The following is a 24026-nucleotide window of genomic DNA, read 5'->3' as shown; positions in this document are numbered from 1 at the left end:
TATTTAATAGTTTAATTAATATTTAACTAAAACTATAGCTTGACGTAGTCAACCTCGTTGTTGTTTTACGTTAGTAACATCAAAAATGTGTGCAATGAAACCGATGACCGAGTTAAAGAGCGAAAAAGGTTCAATTGCAAGCATGCACAGAATAAGGGTGGTGAATGTGTCGTTCAGAACTGGTTGGTGGTGATAACTCAGTCGCGCGTCACAAAACAGCTTGTATTTTCGACGAGTGCTCTGAACTTTTCGCGAACGAGCTAGCTCGGCCTTCTTTCCACGATGTTGGCCACGCGTGTCAGCACCCGTTTCCTCTCTGTATGCATCTGGTAACAGTAACTGACCCAAAAAACTACTGCCGGCTGCTTTCCTTTTTTCTCCTTTTTTTTTCCCTTTTTTTTTCTAAATGCGTCGAGAATGAAAAAACGTGAATTTTATTCTTTTAACGGGAGTTGCCAGGCTACTTCAAACCTTACCTACCAACCTACCGTGCCTACCTATTTTTATATCACCTAAAGAGTTACCCTGAATTTTGGAGATTAATTCTTTTTTCTTTTTTTTTTTTTTTTTTTTTATAAATAACTTTTCGTAATACGCGTAAGTATACATTATTCAACCATCCCCACATTTTGAAATATAATCATTGGAATTATATATTTGTTGGGAAATAATGTTCTTCTTATAGAATGGAATAAAAAAAAGTATCATTTTAAATATGACTTTCAATCCCGTTTCATATTACTCTTGACCATCGTCAAATAGTCTGACCCTTATACGAGTTACTCCTTCATACGAGACCCTTTACAGAAACGATTCATGAATGAATAGTCAAGTAATGAAAGAGTAGTTTTCAAAATAACGCGATAAAATATTAAATACGATTCCTTTCGCATAATATTTGTTTTACGTTGAATGAACGGGAAAAATACGAACAAAAATATCTATTAAAATGTTACATTTCAATTAGGATTGTTTGAATAATTTCAACTAAAATCTAAGGAGGTGGTATTATTAATTAAAATTCATTGCAACAAGATAGAATGCATTTAAACGAAGTATAATATCGAACGAATAACGTTCAAAAGATTAACGATTTAAAATAACGGTAATCGTTGGATAAGAATGAATAGATAATAAGGAAACAGAGAGAAACATGTATATATACATATATATATGTGTGTGGGTGTGTGTGTGCGTAGGAACGAAAGACGTAATTAAAGTTGCGATTCCGTAATCAGAGAACTGTTATACAAATCGTCAAACGAAAGTCAACGGCATTCAATATGTCCTCAATTCTATAGTATTTCTATTATAGCACTTTAATACGTACAAGACTTGCCACTATGTGGCTAATTATCGACACGTTGTCAATGCAAAATCATCTTCTGTTGACTACAGGATTAAGACTAATTAAAAGACTAATTACCTTTACGTCAGATTCAACACGCGTATCCGTGATTTCATAGAAACTTCAATGTTAATAAAATGACGTTATCTATCTTGAATCATCTATTCCTGAGATCCATAAATTAAGAAGAATAATAAAAAAGGAAAAATAATTACGCCGCGCGTGAGTTTTGTTCGTTAAATCAAATACCAATTAAAAAAGAAAAAAAAAAGAAAAAGAAATTAAAGTTTAATCGGCTTCGCACGACGTTAGAGATCGGATTAAAAAACTAACAATAGCAGAGACGGTAACAATTATAATAATAATAATAATAATAATTACTATTATTATTATATCGTCGATAAATCAAAAGATAATTTTGCTCGGAGATATAATAAAATCAAATAGGTAGGTATGCTACGCGCGAGAGAAGTTACGGAAATAATTAAATGAAAATCAACAATTGCCAATTATTATCACTAAAACATTCGGATTTGTCTCGAAATTTCCATGATATTACTAAACGATGAAAAAGAAAGTCCATAGAAATGGAAATAGAAATAATACGAAAGTATCTGTATTATAATTGTCCACTTGATTCTCCTAATCTCGTGTTGTTTTCATTTGCCATTCGAAGTATTCAACGTAAATGAAGACAAAAATAAGTATACAACAAATAAAATGAAATAACGTGAAATATATTAATAATAATAATAATAATAATAATAAATATAAAAGGACGAGATAAAAAGAAAGAGAGAGAGAGAGAGAGAGAGAGAAAAAAAAAAGGAATAAAAAGAAACGTTAGAAGAATAGAATCGAGAGGTAATGAAATTTATGCGAAAGATCGCATAGCTAGCTAGCTAGCTGTTGGGTTGGCACACGGATGGAATGATCGAGAATGAGAAGAGGAAGCTGAGAACGGGCGTTGTTGGCGACGCGGAGATGGCCCCCAGGGACAAACGCGCCATTTCGTCTGGCATGGTATGCGAACAATTCTGTCTGCCGCCTCATACGAGAGGCTTGCGGTTTCTCTTCCTTCATCCCCCAGCCACCCCCAACTCCCCCACCACTACCACGACTCGCCTACCCTCCGCTACCACCACCCACTAAGCAGAAATACTCGCACATATGTGAGCTAGAGTGAGAGATAGAACATACACTGACCTGGAATACCACCGAGACCGATGGAAACTAATGTCAAAATACGAGTTTGGTAGTAGTAGCTATGTGTGTGTGTGTTAGTGTGTTAGTGTGTGCCATCATCTCATCCCTCTAACGCGGCCATGACAATGAGCGATCGACTGCAAGCCGCGAATATGCGTCCACCAACGTTCTAACAGAGCTCGAAGAGAAAATATTTTGGCTTAGGTGTACTTTACAAATCCTATATTAATATTTCATAAGCCAGATTTTCGTATTATTATTATTATTATTATTATTATTATTATTATTATTATTGTATATTATAATTATTGTTATATATAAATTATTTGGGTGGTATCAAATGTCGAGTGATGAAGGAATATCGATTGCTAGCTAGGGCAAGTTAAAATAGGTTACAAGAAGTCGAACGCGTACCAGAAACGGTTATTCATCTCGGTTGGTTTGAAATTGGTGTGCGAGTCGATTTCATTTTTCTTCTCTTACGATCGAAACGGTAGAAAATATTATCGCAATTTCCAATCGTACTTTTTAATCATTTCAAATACGTACAAATTTTTAATCGAACACATTTTTTTTGCAATTATCGTAATAATAATTATTCATGAAAAATGACGAATTATTGATCGAAATATTAGTAAGTATTTTAATACGATTTTGTTATGATAAATGAAAAAATAATTGATCTTAAGGTTGATTAAAACTAAACAAACCCGATTGAAATTTATTTCTTCTTCTTTTTTGTTAACTTGCAGACTAATTAGCGAATTTAATATGAATGAATTCGGGATTTAAAATGAAAGAAGGAATTATTTATTCATCCCTCTTGTTTTCATTTTTTACACACACACACACACACAGATATATTATTATATTATAGATGTATATGATAGATAAGATATAATCGTTCGAGTGCGTAATCATGCTTGCCCAAAGGATACACGTACACTGCTATAGGCATGGAACATCGTTACAAGGATGCTCGAAGAGTCTGATTAGTCCGAATAACAGAGAACGGACTGATTAGCGCGTCCCAGCTCGTAACCATCCCTAGGGCAATCTCGGATACTCCGTTCCCTCCCTTAATCCCTGAAGGAAGCGGCATTACACTCGCCTTAAAACCGAGCTATTAGCTCACTGAAGAAATAAAAGAAATAAAAGAAGTAAAAGAAATAGAAGATGAAGAAGAAGAAGAAGAAGAAAAAGTAGAAAGAGAAGTAGGAATAGAAGAAGAAAAAGAATCTTCGAAATTTTTCGGACTTTTGTTCCAAATTTACTTCGTCGATGATAATACGACTCCCGACCTCTATTCCTTTTTATTTTTTCCCTACGAATTCTCTAAACGAAAGAGATTTGAATGATGAAAGAAGAAGAAGAAGAAGGAGAAGAAGAAGGAGAACAAAAATTAGGGAAAGAAATTTTCGAGGAAAAGGAACAAAAACAATAGAACAACCGTATTATTATTATTATTATTATTATTATTATTATTTATTATCCTTTCCTTTCCTTCCGTCATAATGAATTCCGTCTATTCATCAACGTTCTACGATCATCGTAATGTTTTCTTCCTCCTCCTCCTCCTCCTCCTCCTCCTCTTCCTCCTTCTTTATTTTTTAATAATTTTCTTTTCCAACGCAGACTCGGAAAATACTCCGAGACGTGTATATATGTGCTAAAGGAAGAATAAGTAGAGGAAGAAGAAGAAGAAGAAGAAGAAAAAGAAAATTATAAAGAGAAATTTTATATACGAGGTGGGCTCTCTTGTGATGCACAATTACGATAAGATAAAAGGCGTGCACCTTCATCTCGAAAGGTTGACGCAAGAATTAAGGAAGAATAAGAGGAAGAAGAAGAAGAAGAAAGAAGAAAAAGAAAATTATAAGAGAAATTTATATACGAGGTGGGCTCTCTTGTGATGCACAATTACGATAAGATAAAAGGCGTGCACCTTCATCTCGAAAGGTTGCCGCAAGAATTATGGATGAGATGAGTCGTGCCACGACTAGAACGTTTGTCACTGTCGTGATGCCAACCAAACATACCCAGTTACATTTTAAACTCCATCGGCGTACTGAAGTCTCCACAAAGATAATATGCACTTTTTTTTTTATGTATTTATTAAATCTGCTTATTTTATATAATTATTATATATTATTATTAATAGTAAGTTTTTCCTTGGTTAACACGATTGCGAATATTATCGATTAAGATCGAACGATGCTTAATCGAAATGATATATTCCAAATGATTACTAATTTTTCATTAAAAGTTCCATCGTTTATTATTTATATTATTGAACGAGTGAAATGTGGATTGACGAAACGAAAAATGGATGCATTTTACGACGAAAAAGGGTAAAGTAAAATTGCAAGAAGTGCAGAACAGACGTGCACGCGCGTTTATCCTGGCTTAGAGTTGGAAAGATAAGTGACTACCTTAATGCGGGTGGTCCGATAAAAATATCTTTTCAGCAAGAACGTAAATCCCAAATGTAAGAATCTTTTTAGTATTGATAAGAATCGTTCTATGTATATTATTGATCGTTAAGAGGGGATATCGGTTTTGTCAGACAACGCAAATATTTTCTTTTATCTTTTATCACACGTATGGTTAGATTCAAATTAAATGATTAGAATGAATCACAAAAGTTCGTGCGTTTTAAATGAATACTTCACTCGCTTATCAAATAATTGCAACAATAAACGCGCGATACTTTTGTTTCATTCCTAATGCATCGTATCGACAGCCATGAAATGACGAATAGAAAAATTCATAGGAATAATCCCTAATAATCCCTAGGGGAAAATAGTCACACACATTTCGTCGAATAAATATTTAAACGTATAGCAACGATAAATATTCTATTTACCTTAGCTCCTGGCTTGTGGTGTGTGTGTGTGTATGTGTGTAAGGGGTGTAGGGGATGGGTTTGGAACAGGAGGTGAATGGAAAAGGGTGTGGCTTGTGGAGAGAACGAACGTACAGCGAGATGGGACAATGGCAGGACGGTAAGACGGCGTTTAACTCAGGCTTAACAGGATTTAAGCCTGCTCGCGTTGGCCGAGCCCTGAAAACGGTTGGCACGGAAATCCACGCCCATCCACTGTTTCAATTCCCTGGCACGTGACCATAATACCACCTACAAACTGTATGCACCCGGTCAACACGCTCTATTAACGATGATTAATTTCTAACGCGGAAGGAACTATCGTTACCAGCTCTCTATACTACTACTACTACTATTACTATTACTATTACTACTATGCCTATCTGGTACAACGATCGAGATCCTTTGCGAGAGCATAATGAGCGGACCCGGTGAATATCACGTGAATTTACATTCGTGTCCAATCGGGTACAATTCTAATCTAATCAAATGATTTAACATCGGATAAATACGTAAATGTATAACAGGTTACACTATCGAACACGAGTATCCTATATTAATATATAAGCTTTCCTTTTTTTTTTTCTCTTTTTATTATACATATTTATATTGTATTATGTTGAATAATATATTATAATTTCGTATTACGTTAAACAACGTTTACTTGCGCGTGACATTTCATTCTTATAAATATAAAAGAATCGGTAAAAGCTAAACATCTTCTTCTTCTTCTCCTCCTTTTTCTTTTTCTTTCACGAACTTCAATTTCATTTTACCGGATGAAATGGTCAAAACCAACAACGGTAATGGTTTTTCAAGTTGAAATTCTTTCTGAAAGGTTTTTTTTTTTTTTTCTAGAAAAATCATCTTTGCTATCGTAAAAGATTTATCCTAGAACGATGTTATTAACCATAGTATTTTTCTTACTCGTACAAACTACACGCGTAGTATTACAAACGACGATTTCTTTCAGATTAATTTGACAATGTCCTAAATGCTTATCGTAGAACACACTGAATGTTAATACAATTGGACCAGACTACAATGAGTATAGTTCGTTTGAATGCGCTTATTACGAGCCACGAGTTATTTGAATCGACCATTTGTCCGTCTCTGCATACATTGACATACTCGTTGACCGTGTATTAAAACGGAAAAGCCAAAGCTGATTATCGATATTACAAATTCAAGATGGTGATATGGTTAATACTTGTATTAGCAATAGAATTTATGGCTTCTTCCAATTCGTCTGACGTATCGAGTAGTTGAGAATTAACGATTTGAAACAAAAACAAAAAAAAGAAACAAAAAAAAAAGAAATAAAAAAAGAAGAGGAAGAAGAAAAACCTGCTGCTGCTGCTGCTGCTGATTTAAGTAAAAAGGAAAGGAAAAAACTAATGATAAAATAAAAAAAAAAAATAAAAAAAAACGAGAAGACACGATGCGCTTTAATCGATAACGTTATTCGGTTAATTAACGTAACGCATTATCCGCGCAATCCTGGAAGTTTATGTGACTTGATTAATGATCAAACGCTGACTTGCCAATTGTTAGCCGGAATAAACCTGCGAGGCTGCTCGTAAAGCTTTTCGCTAAGGTTTTCCTTTATAAAAAAAAAGAAAGAAAAAAAAGAAGGAGAAAAACACAATGGGGATTAAAAAAAAAAGTACGATAAATAATCGCGCGAAGATAGATCTGTAATAATGTGGATACTTTAATGAGAGGCAAGAAATTTTTTCAAACCGATTTTATTTTATTTCCTCATCTCTCTTCCCCCCCTACCCCTCTCCCTCGTTACCAAAACCCATTATCTCGATCTACTCGAATATCTCTAGAAATACTTAAAAAACAAAAACAAAAAAGAAAAGAAATATTCATCCAAATCTAATCCTCTCTGGATCTACATTAATTATTTGAATTGGAAATAAAAACGAACGAGGAATTGTTTGCGTAGAAATGTCTTGCGAGCCTAGAGTATTGAAACAATTTTCGGCTTAACTAACTTTTAATTAATTAAAAAAAAAAAAAAAACACACACAAGAAAGAAAGAAAGAAATAAAGAAATAAAAGTTTCCCCTTCTTTTTTTTTTCGTCGAGGCACCGAACTTTTCAATTCTCCGCGTTCGAGGACAAAAAATTTCAACGAAGTTGCTCGTCGAAGGAGAAAACCGAAACCAACCAAACTAAAACCAAAACCAAAATTGAAACCGAAATCGAAACCAAAAAAGAAAAAGAAAATGAAACGAAAGGTAAAAAAAAGAGTGGAAGGACGGGGGAGGGGGGAGATGTAGGGTTAAAAAGGGAAAATAGGTCGATTCTTGGAACGTTAGTGGAAAATTTGCGAAGGACTATATCAATGGTTAGGAGAATCCTAGGTGCATATAGTACGGATGGATATAGATCTGTATATCCACGTATATCCGTATACACGAGCCGTATAATCATCGAATATCCGGAATAGGTATCGGCACGGACGCCACGTATTCTCCCAGTAATTTCCATTACCTCGGTCGTATTCCCTTCCTCTTGTATTCTCCTTCTATCTCTATCTCTGTCTCTCTCTCTCTCTCTATCTATCTGTCTATCTGTCTATCTCTATCTCTATCTTTCCATCGGTCTCTATCTCTTTACAGTTCGCAATCAAACCTCTCTCTTCCTCTTATAGTTTACTGCACGCTCAATTTGTGTCCTTCAAAGATCACTTTGTCATCAATAAATCGGAATTCCGATCGAGATCACGAGAAATACGAGAAACTGATTGAACGATATATATATATCGATTATAATTTGTCATTAGAAATCATAAAAATATTATTAACGATATAAGCATACCAATTAAATTGATTTTCCATTCTTTTAATCGGAATTTATTTATACGACGTACACGCGAAGTACTAATTAATGATATTAATCGATTAGTTATCGTGTTATTAGATTGCTCGTAGAATGATAAATAAATGACGATATTTTTATCTTTTTGTTAATAATTAAAATCTGAAGAAAATTCATATATATATATATATGAAAATATATGAATATAATTATACGTTAAACATTATACAATATACATTTAATCGATTATAATATTTAACGATAAACGTAATATCAAGAAATGTTTCTTTTGTTTTAATAAATTTGAAATAAATGAAAGAATTGTTAAATCACGTTAAATTGAAAGAATCGTACGTGAAAACCCTTCTCTCTCTCTCTTTCTCTTTCTCTCTTTCTCTTCCTCTTTCTATCTGCACTTCGAGCCCTTCCATACGGAAGGTGAATCCCACTGGCGATGGCGAGCAACACGGGAGAGATGTTTATGTCCGTTCGAATTCCAATTAATGGCACGTCGAGAACACTTCGGTACGCGTGACATATCGCGGCGCATTGTTTCACTGCGAGCAAACGAGAGAGAGAGAGAGAGAGAGAGAGAGAGAGAGAGAGAGAGGAATAGGGAGACTGAAATGAAGGGTTTTGCCTTCCCTATCTACCACCTCTTCCACCATCTCCACCACCACCTCCATTTTCCACCCTTTACAGAACTAGATCACTCCCTTTTCTCTCCCTTTCTCTTTTTGATTTTAAACTTCACTCGTGATAACTCGTTTGATCGATCTTCGCGAACACTTCTTTCTCAAACTACTAGAAATCAAATACCTGAAAAGCGTTTTTTTCATTGGCTCGATTTTTCAGAAAGTTTCGTACTTTCGCTTTATTTTACACGTAAGTACAGAAAAGTACAAAAGTAAAAGTAGTAGATTAGGTACGAACTATAATGCGAGTGTTAGAATTCGCGACAAAAATTGACCGGACGAGTTGACTTAACCGGGAACTCTCGAACCCGGGGATTTCGGTTTTCCGGACGATTTTTTGTTGCGATTCCCCCATTGAGTTATCATCTAAGACTTAACGAATATCTTTTTAATTAGGCACAGGAAGATTGGTGCTCGTACCCATCTAATTATCATGAATATTAAAAATAAAAATGTTGAAATCTTAGAAAAAATATAAAGAAAAATAAAATAAAAGGTAAATTCAACTCGTTAAATATATATTCGATATAACAATGAATAAAATCTCTCTTTTTATCAAAATGAATTTTGAATTTATATATATATATATACGATTTTAAGGTAAAATCATTTAGCCAAATATTTGAAACTTTTAGCATGTAATGTTTGAAACGTTTATAAATACGTATTCGATCTATCGAACAGAAACAAAGAGGATATCGATTCGCGTTGAAGAATATTTTCGATTTGGCCGTCGTTGGTACCTAGTAACGTTCTCACTTTGTTTGCTTTTCGATGTTATATTTGCCACTTGCGTCTATTGCACCATGGAAATGGATCGAAAGATCCATTACAACAAGCGGTAGAATAAATGTATCATCTATGTAAATGTGTATTTGTATGCATGTATCTATATATATATATATATATATGTAACTACAAATAGAAGTGGTATATAGAACGAAAAGGAAAAAATATTCGTGGCAACGCTTTGTTTCATTAAACCAGTTGAAAACATTCCCCGCGCCAGAATTTTTCCCGTCATTGCTTTTTCCGTCTGTCGTCCATCGTTCCTACTCTCTCAATTTTTCGATCGAACGGATCCCATTTTTATAAACGTCAACGTCAACAATGTTTCGACGTTTGTCGAATTGGATCAAAAATAATCGCCAATTTTTTTTTTCTTCTCTTCATTTTTTCTATCCCCCTATCTCTCTCTCTCTCTCTCTCACTCCTTTTTTCAAATATACAATACATATATATATATATTTATTTATTTATTAACGCAATTATTTATTTATCACTCAATTCTATAGAGAACATCGTGTAAATTATTCTACCTCGTTTATTTTAATTTATCGCCAACGAAATATTTGACTATCATCTAATTTGAATACTTGGTCGTTTATTTAAAAAAGAACAAAAAAATTCAGGAAAATAGGAGTTAGATGGAGGTGAGATGAGGTAAACCGAGACGTCATAGTCGTCGATAAATGCATCAACAGTAAACAAATGCATTCATCAATGGGAAGTAAAACGTGAATGGAATAATACGTAGAAATATGCTTGTTAGGAATAAATGAATAAAATTACATTTTTTTTGAGTAAACACACAGACACACACGCACACGCACACACACCCACAATATCAATGAAAGAAAATAATTCAGTAATTTGATTGTTTGATTACTGGTTGTTTACTCGAACGTACGAGGAAAAAGGCGTGATAGGTGGAATAAATTGAACATTAGAAGAAAGAAAAAAAAAAGAATACGATTTTAATATATTTAAAGATAGTTTCCTATCCCGAACAAACGAGATTAAAGGTGTTTTCGAGTTTGGTGCACATGCACGAACGACGTTAGAAGGAAGGATGATGGAAGGGGATAGGAGAAAGGAAAGGGGGAAAGTAAGGGGGGGGTGGAGGTTAGCAAATCGTGCAAGAGCACATCAAGCACGTCCAAGGGTTGAAGGGTCACGGACTAGACACCGTAGACTAGACGCATTTTCTTTTTCCACCCTTTTCTTTATTTTCTTTGTTGTCTCTCTCCCTCCTTCTCTCTATTTCTCTTTTTGTTTCCTTTTCTTTCTCGTTGTTCTTTAATTAGAAAGCTAGAAAAAGTAAAAGAAAAATAGAAACAAACCACCGTGTCGTTTTTCCCGTTTTCTTTATCTTCCTCTGCTTCATTACTTCTAATCAAATAGAAAATGAGTTGTTCGACAAAAACGTGTTGTTCTATTTGTGTATTTTGTTTTACATATAACGATTAACTACTTCTATATCTATGAATGTTACATTAATATGAATTTTTCTTTTTTTTTCTTCTTCTTCTTTTACAATTGCGTAGTTTAAATCGTTTATTTGTTAGATAAAGTGACGGATAGACAATATATATATATCTATTAATGTGTTTTAGAAACGTAACGTATATATGTTTATCAGATTATTTGTGCAGTTGGTATAATATTTATTTCTATTTCCTCGTAACGATTAACTCTCTATCTGTCGTGCTTATTAATAGTTTTTCCATTTTTTTTTCTTTTCCTTCTTTTTCTTTTTCATTCTATTTTTCAAATTACGCCGTTCTAAATATATTATTACATAGAAAATTTATGAATGCGATTTGAACGAATCATTATCTAAATAAAGTTAACACTATACACAATATTTTTGACGATAAAAGTATAATATATTCGTTTAAAATAATTCACTTAATTCTATTAAATAAATTTTTCTCAAAAATGTTGTACACGTATTTTAAACGAATAATAATTATTGCATTAAAAAAGTAATTTGTTTAAACAAAATTAATACGCATTGATAAGCAATTCTAATATTTTTCCTACACATTTTACATTTAAAAAAAGAAAAAAAAAAAAGAAACGAAAGAAGAAGAAGAGTATATTTTCAATAGAAATAAAAAAAACTATGATCGATCCCGCTTATAGAACAATAAATACGTAATAACTGTAGATTGTCTAGTAAGTTAGGATACACACAAAGAGAAAATAATATCGTTGATACCGACAAAGGAAAGTATATAAAGTCTATTCGAATGCCGATACATGTTAAATTATTACCATCGACGGTTGCCCTTTTAAATCTTTGCTCTTTACCAAAGGCACGAACCATACCAGAACGATCGATTGAATATTTTGCAACAGGAGAGAAAAAAAAAACAAAATCCGAGATCAAACGATAGGTAAAAGGCAATCTCGAGGCTGATTTAACGCAACCATCATCTATATGGATTCCCTTTTTCTTTTATATTTTCTTTTACCTTTTTTTTCTCTTTTTTATAAATTACAATAGAAATGTTTCGAGAACTGTAGGGATATCGTTTGAGGGTGAGTGAAAGTGGGTGGAATTCATCTAATTAAAATTAATTGGAAATCGTAGACACACAAAGAAAAGGAAGAAGAAGAAGAAATACAAAAGAAAGATAAAAAACAAATTTGCTTTTCTATATATATATATACACACCTACTCTATTATTTATTTATTTATTTATTATATCCTAAGGGCATATCGAACGAGCCCTTATTGTTCGAGTTCAATGCACCGATATTACATAAGGAATTTCTTTTTTCTTTCTTTCTTATTTTTTATTGTCCTTTCATCTTCCTATCAAAGACTTTGGAATTATTTTCACGCTTTAATAAATCATACGCAAAAGATCTAACGGGTTGTACGGATAATCCGATGAAAATTCCGCAACAGAGCGTTGTTGTCGGATATCATTGCTGCTGTTGTCGTCGTCGTCGTCGTCGTCGTCGTCGTTGTCGTCGTAGTCCTTGTGATCACCGGGATCCGATGATGTGCTCGTGTAAAAGCCAGACAAACCCCGATCGATTTAAAATCGTTCTGTCGAGCCGATACATCTACTCACCCATACATACACACACACACAGATACACACGTGCAGATAGAAACGTATAGAACGGTTCGATCACCGAACAGAGAAAATTCCTGTAACCTGCGTGATCCGCAAAGAGAAAAGGGATGAAGCGGAGGGGGGGAAGGGATGGAAAGAGGGTGGTTGGCAGATGAGGTCGACTACCTTTTTAGTCACACACGTGATCCAAACCAGCGTGAACACCTTTGCGGAGATTATTTGATCTGCAACACTGGGTAATTCATTATCGGCATGTGTTACGCGTCTAGAGAGGCGGACCTTTTATCTACTTTTTTTTTATTTTTTCTCTTTTTTATACTATCTCTCTCTCTCTCTCTCTTTCTTTTTAAAAAGAATACGTAAAAGGGGGCTTGATTCTTTTATTTCTGATGGAGACTTCATTAAAGATATAGAACCCCTCTCGTTTATAAGGAAAAATATTGATAACGTGCTATATGATTAGAATAATTTGATAAGCGATTTAATTGTTATTATATTCGACTTGATCGCTATTTGAAATAAATGTTTTTATAACGACAACGAATCATTAATAAAAAATGTATACATCTTTAATGATTTCAATATTGATACTCGTATTATGATATTAATGATTTATTACACGTTAAAAGAAACAATGTCTATTTTATTTTTCTTCGAAGTCGGTATTGATTTAAAGAACGATTTTTAATGATAAATCGTGTAGTTATTAATAAATTGCACGTAAGAAAATCACGTAAGCAAAATGTATTACAGATGAGGGAAAGAGAGGGAGAGAGAGAGAGAGGAGGCTCTTGAGTATAAACATACGTAAGATCTTGGGTGAGACACGCGTGTTGATATACTTGTCTCCAGCTTCCTAATTACACGACTACGGTGAATAATGTAACAACCGGAATACGATGGTATTCTAACAAGCAGACTGCGAATAGTTTACCACAGAGTAACCAAAATTCAACAATAACATCAACAACAACGTGTACGAATATGTTTTACTTATCACGCATATAACAACGAAATTTTGATCTTGAAGAAAAAAAAAACATTATTTTTTAATAATTCACTTTTTAATAATTAATTTTTTGGGAAAAGCAAACATATTCGCATATATATTAAACGAATACGAAACTATAATCGAACATTTTGTTCGCTTTTTTTTTTTTCTTTTCTTTTCTCAACGAGTAGTATACAAAATTCAACCGACACTTAAGGTATTGTACATACAGAAAGCTTTTCAAACTTTTCCACTCGTCTGTTGGATTCCTCTTTGCTCTAAAGAGGAAAATATATTTTCACGATACGTGTATTCGTATTGACTTTTATATCATCATCATTCATTTTCATTATTATAAATTCACGGACAACGATTGATTTGTAATTCATTTCGTTGCGTTGATTATTCCAAATATTTCATTCATGCTTATATTTAATATTCAGGTATTTATTTATATATTATATATTAAACGAATATACGAAGGAGAAAGAGAATTGAAAAAATGTTCTCTGAAAGATCACGTTTAATTTGAAATCTCTGGGCTAGTTATTTATTCATCCAAAATAATCGAATATTTTAAAGGAATTTATTTTACATTCTTATCGTACTTTAAAGAAAAAAAAGAAAAAAAAAAAAAGAACAAAAGATGATTTACGATTTTTCTTTCCCCTTAATATCCATGCACTTTCTCTAGGGTTCGAAGTTCACACGTCGTTTAATCCTTGCTACCATGTCAAATATTTATCGAATATTTTCTAAGAACAACATTGCACCGTCATATTCTTATAATCTCTCTCAACAAATAATAATAATATGTAAATAATTTCTACACAGCTTATTACGAATAAATTAATTAACAAAGAGAAAGTAAAAAGAATAGAAACAAAAATAACGAACGAATCAATTAAATAAGAAAAATTTCTAATAAATTTGTCGAACGATTGTTTCTCGATTTAAAAAAAATGATTCGAATATAATCAAAATGGTGTTTGATTTGTACCGGAAAAAAATCATTTCCTTTAAGTGCTTAGAAACGCATGATATGCCTAGTACATTAAATTGACGTTTAACACGAGTTACTCGTTGTTTCTTTGTAGATAAGTGGTTGCCATTACTCGGATTGCAGGCGTTGCATTAGCTAAGATCCAGGCCGTAGACGTTCTCATTCGGATAATGCACTGCTAAGTGGAAGCCTTCGTATATGTTGCAACTCGTAGTCTATCAATCTTGATCTTGTCGTAGGTTGAGTGCATCTTCCCCTTGGAAACGCGCGCGCCTAAGTTTATCTACATATATATCTAAACACATACACGTACAACACACCTCACGCGAACGCGTACTACGATCACTCGCAACATTTCTACGAGAAATGCAAGGAAAATGCTATTGTAACGATCCTTTAATCTATAATCCGTGTAAATATCATCGTGCAATTTAGAAAAAACAAAACAAAACAAAACAAAAACGAAACGAAAGGAATGCGAATTTGAAATTAATATTACGTTGTAATCAATTATTGGGTTGGCAACTAAGTGAGCATGGTTACTTAGTTGCCAACCCAATAGTATCATTTATCCACATTTTCAACGATCCAATTACTACAACACCGACCATTTATCTTAACGCTTTAACGTTAATTTCTAATTAGTATGGTATAAAAAAGAAAAATAACAATGATATCTATCGATCTCAAGTGTGCCATCAATTTCAGTAATTATTCGAATTTATAGACTGTGATTCATACGCGCTCAACGATTAGCATAATCGTTTTAAACATCATTTACCTTATCGATTTGTGCGGCACGATATTAAACGTTCATTTATCGAAGAAAGATAAAGAAAAAAAAAAGAATAAAATAATAGGAAGGGAGAATAAGGTGGGGGTGGCAGCGGCGGGGTGGGGTGGAGTTGAGGGATGAAGGAATAATTTTTATTATTTTTAAATAAAAGCGTGCACGGCTGGTAAACTCGATTAACCATTAAAAGAGTGGTGTTGGTAGTGGGTGGTGGTGGTGCTGGTGCTGGTGCTGGTTCGACTAAGGCAATTTGCGAGATTTGAATAAAATTTATTTATTCTGGTTCGACGATTAAATATTTCGTGCTGCCATTAAGCGAGATAATGATATTATATAATTAGTAGTATCGTATTATACTATTGCGATTTATAACGGGGATTGGGGGGGGGGAAACTTGCCTGTGCCTCGGAGGATGAATGATCCGAAGCCGATAATCATCGAGGATTGTTTTTCTATACGTGTTTCTTGTTAAATTAATTGACTAGATTGTTTTTTATAATGGCACGCTGATCGACAAATGTTCTATTTTCTAGAACATTTCGAATCCGTTCTTTTTTCTCTTCTGATTTTAAATTCGACGCGCGTATGTGACTCGTTATTATCAATCATTATTATTATTATTATTTATGTACACGTATGAGTGAAGAATGAAAAAGAGAGAGATAACAAAAAAAAATATATAAGACTCTTTAATAAACGTATTGATTTTTTTTAAGATTACTTTTTATTCTTCAAATTCAACAATATTTCCTCCACTGTTTTCCCTTCCGTCTCGGGTACGAAGAAATAGATAAAGATCCATAAAATCACAGTTATCGCGGTAAAAATCCACATAGGTACATGGATACCGTATAAATCTTGCGTTACCTGAGAATATTATAATAAACATATAAATAGACATATTTAATTAAGTTTTGTTCTTCGTCTCTATCATAAATTCGAATTTAATAGTAATACCCCTTTATTGTTATTCCATGAAACTGCATTACGTGTATGCATGTATAATATGTATAGCGTTAATATCTAGCGAGTATAACATTGCATAACACAAAAACACCATGGCACAGCAGGAATACAGCTGATACGATTTGGTAAGAAAGCAAGTATATTCACGTGTACGTGTTAAGAAAGCAATTACGTGTTGTTTAAATAAATAGATATCGATATTGATATTACAACCAGATTCCCCATGGTAAATGTATAATCTTTTTACAACTGAAGAATATTAAGTTAATACGTTGAACGTTTAGAAATAATTGCGACAAAATTGTTATGTTTGTTAATAAGCCTCGTGTCAAATTAACTAAGCGTCTAAATCGCTATGACAATTAATAGTTAATCGCATAAGTGTCAGGAGAAAAGATAAAAGCGTTTAGATTTCGAGATTTCTTATCTCGTTGTTACGAACATAGGCAAATAGCCAAATGCCTATGATTGTATTTACGTACCTGATAAAATTTGACAATCACTGTGGTAGTTCCAGCGTAATAAAGCGACATAAATATTGCGGCAGCTCTTTTCATTTCGAAAGGAAAGATCTCGCCTAGATACGCCAATGGCATTGGATTCAATGCCAATCCATAACTTAGAACAAAAATCATCACGAATACCGATGGTACCCAATTGAATCTGGAAACGTCGTAACCGGCCGAGTCGAATGTGAAGAATAAAGCTAAACTAAATAATGCGAGGAAACAAACAGGCGCTGAGATCAATAGCAATATTCTTTTTCCGGTAATATGAACCAATAGGGTACAAGCAAATCCTGCAAAGACCATGGCACAACCGGTAACGACAATGCTCAAATTCGTGGACACCGCAAAGTTCGCTTTTTCAAAGATTTCCGATTGGTAAGCCAATATCGGTGCACCCCCGGTAAGCGTCAATGCACTGCTTAAAATTAAAATTATCCCGAAAGCACGTTTATTTTCTCTCTTCTTAAACATTTCCTTGATAACATCGTAAAAACTTAATTTCCTCGAAGTATCCTCGGTTATTAATATTCTTTTAATTTCTTCCAATTCTTCCTCAACGTTATCCTTTCCCAATGCCCATCTTAACGTCTTTTTAGCCGAGGTTAATTGATTCCGTTGAGTTAGGAAGACCGAACTTTCTGGTAACCAGGCAAACATTACCACGAACAAGATCGGTACGGTCATAGCGATCATAGACATCATAAATCGTGAAATCCAGAGACCTACTGTAAATATCAGTAACATTCCAATGTTCATGTTAACCGCCATCATCGTGCCTAAGAGACCACGAGTACGTTTGCTGCTGATCTCACCGAGATACATTGGCAATACGGAATACGAAATACCGCAACCGATACCGGCCAGTATTCTACCGCAGAAGATGCTCATTTGTTCGGTTCCCACGCCGATTAAAACCCAACTAATGATTTTTGGTAATGCGGCTAACAGCAAAGTTTTCTTACGACCGATACGATTCATCAAAATAAACGGGACCAATGAACCGATACCGACACCAACGTAAAGCAGATTAACCATCCAAGCTATTTGATCGCTGCTCACTGTCAGAGGATCTTCCTTAGCGATGAACTTTGGTATCGTTGGTGTACTCCAGCCTTCTTGGAATCCGCTATCGATGATCAATAAATTGCCTAAAGGGAATTATTACAATTTATAGTAGGAAACCATTCGATAATCGTCTAAATTTGTTTCTCCTATCAATCATCTGATCGTAGATATTTATTAACAAAATATATTCCTAGGTCTATCGTCTACTCACAAACTACGCCGATCAAAATTTGCCGAAACATCTCGCCGCCCATTATTCTTCCTCTCGGTGGTACCTCGAACGATTCGACTGGTATTGAAATTTCCTGTTGTATTCCTTGATTAGTTTTATCCTGTGTCGCAGGGACGACCCTGGCCACTTTTTCGTTATTAAGAAAACAACGTGAAGCATCCTCCTCTTTGGTTTCTCTCGTATTCTTATCGAAACAATAATGTTCCTTGGTAGGAGATAATTTGTATCTACGTAGTCTAAAGACAAATCAAATTCAATTAAAAACAATGATAAACGCATAATTAGTTCATTTAATCTAATTCATTATTCAAAATATTTCAATTATATTATCTACTCGCTTTTAAGTTTGCGTTCAAGGTATTACGCTATTAACTAACTTACAACTTTAAATAACATTTCAACTAAACTTATAAAAACGAATCGAGGAAACATAAATCGAGGTCAGATAATATCGAAGTTAAACTTAAAACAATGTAATTATTATCTAATAATTGGTTAGAACTTGATATTTCTCTTGTTATCAAGCACTTTTTCTTTTCTTTTCTTTTTTTTTTTTTTGTTAAAATCAACGAGGTCATCGTATAGGAAAAACTTGATTATTATGATTACAACGGTAAACTCTCGGACAATAAAAAAAAAAAAAAAAGAAACCGAAAAAACAATATTCTCTCGACGAGTTCTTATTATCAGCCTACTTTAATAAATAAATAAATACGTATATAGATATTCCAACTTATTAACGATGATTAATTTAATCGTATTTACGAATTCCTTACGAGTACTTTATGCATATGGGAATTAACAACGTACAGTAAGAGGAAAGAACCTTCCAAAACACAGTGAAATTATTCGTTACGCGTGTCACGAGTATTCCGTATGCGAATTGTGTCTGTCGACTCTCGAAACGTGTATGTAGTATGTCTCTGTGTGTGTGTGAAATACAGACAGAGAGAGAAACAGAGACAGAGACAGAGACAGAGAGAGAGAGAGAGAGAGAGAGAAAGAGAAATTACAGAGATGAGCCAACTAGGATCCTAACTCGATTCTACGCCACCACGTATTTCCTCCTAGTAGGTTGAGGAACCTCGATGCGATATGGTTTCACATATATGTAAACGCTATGATCTCAGCACGCATACCATTCGTGCATGAATCTGCAATCTTTCGAAAGATGCCAACGTTCCTACGTGAATGTACGCCTGTTTATGTGAACTAGAGTAAATGTGAGTATGTGTGTGTGTCTGTAAGAGAGAGAGAGAGAGAGAGACGGATTATTAACAAAGTACTTCTCTCTGTACATATCTCTCTCTCTCTCTTTCTCTCTCCAAGTGCAGTTTACAGCTAACAATATAATGCACCGACTAATAAGATACCCGGAACCGAAACGTGTGTTCCTTACCTCGGACTTATTTGTCACAATGATTCACTTTCACTACCTATTTATATCCCGAAATAATGTTCGCATTAACGCGCCACTTTTTCCTCGACTTTTCTCCCATTTTTTGTTGTTTAACTAATTATATTATATGTATATTTGGATTGTAACATATTTTGAATGATCTAGGTTATTTTTCATTTGAAATAGACAACAAATAATGATGAAAAAATCAATTGGATTATTTGATTTCTTTTTCTATATTTGTGTATTTTTTTAAGCGGAGATTAGAAAACGATCTCGATCGTTTGTTTTTATTTTTTATCCCGTGAGAAAAATTTAAAATACAGGAAGAAGTAATATTGTTGTTTTATCTTTGTTGATCTTCTTTTTCATCCGATTGCTAATTGTTTTCTATTTAAAAATTGATTTTTCGTTATTTCCGATTAATCGTGTAAAAATTACTAATCGATAATGTGCGCGAAAGAAAAATGTTTAGATTTGTACGGATGATCGACAATTTATTAACGATTTAGTGAAAAATGTATTTTTTTTTTAAGGGTTCACCACGGTTCGCTGAATTTTGCTTAAATAACTGTGGACATAAGAAAATGAACGTATTTATATACATGCAAAGACAAGGTCTAAATAGTTATATCGCATGGCATGCGACTAAATGCAATTGAATTTTATCTAGGATAAGAAATAAATATACCTATGCTTTTTATGGTTAATTATCATATCATAAAATAACGTATTATTAAGTTTTCGGCTAAATTACACGGGGAATTTATCAAACGAGGTCAATCGAATTAATTTCTATGTGAAGAAAATAATCATTCGTTAATCTTAATTCAATTAAATATTAATTTCAATATAATGATAACGTAATAATAATAATAATAATATGGGGGGAGGTGGGAAGGCGGGGGGAAATTATTTGGTAATAAATTATGAAAAGAAATGAAAAGAAGTGAAAAGAAAAATGTGTTACGTCGACTTGAAACGTTACATTACAACCAAACGATTAACGTTGAGGTCGATGTACCTGTAAATCAAACCCGTCTATCGAGATTCCCCGTCATACTGCATCGTATCGCGTGCATCTGACTCGATAAGAGTCACTTTTGCAATTCCATTATTCCACGAAACTCAATTCATTCATTTTCTTTCCTCTTTTCCATCTTTTTAATACGTAACGAGTTGTATTTTTTTCTTTTTTTTCTTTTTTCTTTTTCTATGGCCTCTGAAAGTGTCATCAATTGTTTTTTAATTGATCGGTAGAAAACGATGACGTAAATAAAAATCCGTTCTAATATCTCGTTAACGTGTTTTATAACTAATTCTTTTGTTCTTATTTTAATGATTTGTCAAAACGTTTCACGATCATTTGTTGATCGTTAGCATTTCTAATTTAAAAAAAAAAACTAATTTAATTTAATATCTTCAAATGAAATACACACCCGAGACTGTCGTTTAAATCGTGAAGTTAAGAGTGATTTATTTGTAATGCAAATTCATTGAACAAACTGAATGAAAATAAAACGAATAGAGAAATGAATCATTTAGAAGAAAACAATTTTCAACGAATTCTTTGTCATAGGTTTATCACCTTTTCCCAATGTATAATATTTCCTTGATATATTAAATAACTATTCATATATATATATATTATGTAATACTTAATTACTGATATCTGATCAAACGAAGCGTACAGGTACCTACTTGATTCCTGGCAATGTTCACGGTCTATCGAACCCGATTACAAGTTTAATAATTGGATCCTTTGTGAGTCGAAGTACGTGTAATTATTACTCCAAAATTTGGGTTTTAGAATGAAGTAGGAATAACGTTAAAGACATTATTAATGGATTTATAATTGTCCTGGAAAGTATCTTAATACCATACATATTAAAAATGCATATAAAAATATAATAAATAACCATAAAAAAAATTCGGATAAGTAAACGTTGAAATATTTCTATGGGAATGTTTGAAATTTTCCGTATCATTCCGTATATAATATTTATAAACACGATTTATCGACACGATGTAGAAAATGATTATCGGACATGTGTTGCTAAATCGAAAAGATTATCGAACAGGTGTCGATAAACCGATTTCTTGTAGGACGGTTACTCGGTCTTGCGTTCTCCGTTCATGAGATAAAACTCGTAAATCCTTTGGTACGATGATTCCGTCCGTGAAACGTTTTGACACAACGAGGAAAGATTGAAATCATTACGAAGAGTGTCTAGGGGAAAATAAATTTTAACGGGGTAGACACACAGATACGACCTATTCATATTTCGCAATTTCATTGAGACTATATTATTATTTATCTTACTTCTCGCGTTTTACTCGCTGTGCACATACAAGGAAATATTATATATATTTATTTTAGAAAACAAAAGAAAAGAAAAGAAAAAGGAAAGGAAAGGAAAAAAGGGGAAAAATGTCAATGACAATGATAATAAAAGATGGTAAAAGTTGAGTAACACCTTTGAAAGGTTTTAATGAAACAACTTTCATTGGACGTATCTTCCATGACGAATTGGTTCGTTGCTTGATCCTTGAATATAAATTAAAATAGATTGTTTTTACGAATGCGATTGGTTTTTGGGTAAAATCGAAGGTAACAAACGATTAGTTTTGAACACTGCGCGGGAATACACACAAGCACGCACACTATCCCCGAGTAATTAGTAATAGAATGCGAATAGGTGTGTCAGGATGGTATTCGCGCGAATCCCCGATATCGGTTTTGGTGTCATTATCGAACGAACCACAGAGAGGAAACTGAGAGCTGCCGAACGCGGTCTGCCCACTTCAGGAACATATACGTGTTATACGTATTTTTATTGGAATCCCCTCTTCTCATTTGGCGCCACAAACACACACACAAACCACACATACACCACCGCTCGTCGACTCTCAACTAAACCAAAGCCATCTTTTCGTATTATTCATTTTAATCGCAAATATTTTCCTCGCGATTTTCTTCGAAACAATTGAATAACTGGAACCCGATCTCGTCTCTCATTCCCCTTTTCCCGATTTAATTGCAACCGGGACCGGCCCACTCAGGAATTCGTTCGATTCCCCGAACTAAACCGGCTTCTTGATCGCGTGTTAGCTCGTCTGCCACTTGTTTTTACCCACTTTTTATGTTTCGCCACGACCTTGAATTCTACCAGGCTCCTCTCTCTCCTTCTCTACGACTCGATCCAGAAATCCGATCGTTCCGATGCAACAACGAATACTTTTGTTATTTCTCATTTTTATTCCTACGAAAATATCTCTGAAACATCTCACCTCACTTAATTGGTCAATCAATTAGACAACATGTATTCCTTGCGATTTTATTTACTTAAACTTTTGTACTTAAAACTCGGATTTTTTAAAGATCGATTAACGTTCCGGGTTGGAATATTGTTTACAACGAATGGTAGTGCATTTCGATGTAATGTAGGATTGCAAAACCGAAGAACATTCTTTGAGACTCGAACGAAATCGATCTGTCCTTGAACCTTACCGATGGTTCGGTCAACGTCCTGCGAATTCTCCTGGGATAGAATAACCCAGTCTGAATGAGACAACTGCATAACAGTTTAACATTTATCGAATAATCTGAAAAGTTTGTACATTGAGATCAAAAATTATTTATCAGATATATTACGAGATTTTATACGAATCTTAAATGTTTTCTTTTATTTTTTTAATTAAAATTTTCATTCAATATCGATACAAACTTTCCGTGTAACCTGATAAAACGCATACTACGATTTAACTTTCTCGAAACGATTCAGGAAAAACCTGAGAGAAACTCATCCCGTCGTCTGTTTCGTGACGCACTTAGTAACCTGTTTTTCAACGTCATAGAAAATCATTTTTTTCGATAGTTTCTCATTCACTTTAGTACCGCGTAACGTTTAACAAATTCTTCGAACTATATAATCGTTAAAATAAAATATATGAATATTATATCTTGCGGAATAATTTTTTCATTTTGCCGTTTCAATATTAACAAGATTTAATGGGATATAAAAAGTGACGGGTTTCAAGGTTGTTTCTTTTTAAATTCAGATAACGTAGACACAATTCATAGACACTTTATTACTTTTTATTTTATTTATGAAGAAATAACGGAACGATAATCGTGCAACGTGTGATATTAACGGTTAAGTTAATGATGGTAAGAAAAAGAAAGAAAAGAAAAAGGAAGGAGGCATCGTTTAATAGATAATAGGAA

At 33.6% G+C, this 24026-nt stretch overlaps 2 protein-coding genes across 4 annotated transcripts in view; both read right to left on the bottom strand.

Moving 5' to 3' along the window:
• LOC122514137 (glutamate receptor 1) overlaps positions 1-24026 on the bottom strand; it is a 187927-nt gene that overhangs the window by 22500 nt on the left and 141401 nt on the right. The window lies entirely within an intron of this gene.
• LOC122514138 (facilitated trehalose transporter Tret1-2 homolog) lies at positions 16329-23911 on the bottom strand. The gene is made up of 4 exons (XM_043630802.1): positions 22276-23911; positions 18379-18635; positions 17076-18250; positions 16329-16494 (listed from the first exon to the last, which is right to left on the bottom strand). The coding sequence occupies exons 1-4, from the start codon at positions 22320-22322 to the stop codon at positions 16345-16347; spliced, it is 1629 nt and encodes a 542-aa protein (XP_043486737.1). The 5' UTR covers positions 22323-23911; the 3' UTR covers positions 16329-16344.

This window comes from Polistes fuscatus, unplaced genomic scaffold (genome assembly GCF_010416935.1).
Source record: "Polistes fuscatus isolate 324 unplaced genomic scaffold, CU_Pfus_HIC Scaffold14, whole genome shotgun sequence".
Classification (NCBI taxonomy): domain Eukaryota; kingdom Metazoa; phylum Arthropoda; class Insecta; order Hymenoptera; family Vespidae; genus Polistes; species Polistes fuscatus.
The sequence above is the reverse complement of the archived record's forward strand: the minus strand, read 5'-3'. Positions and strand labels throughout refer to the sequence as shown.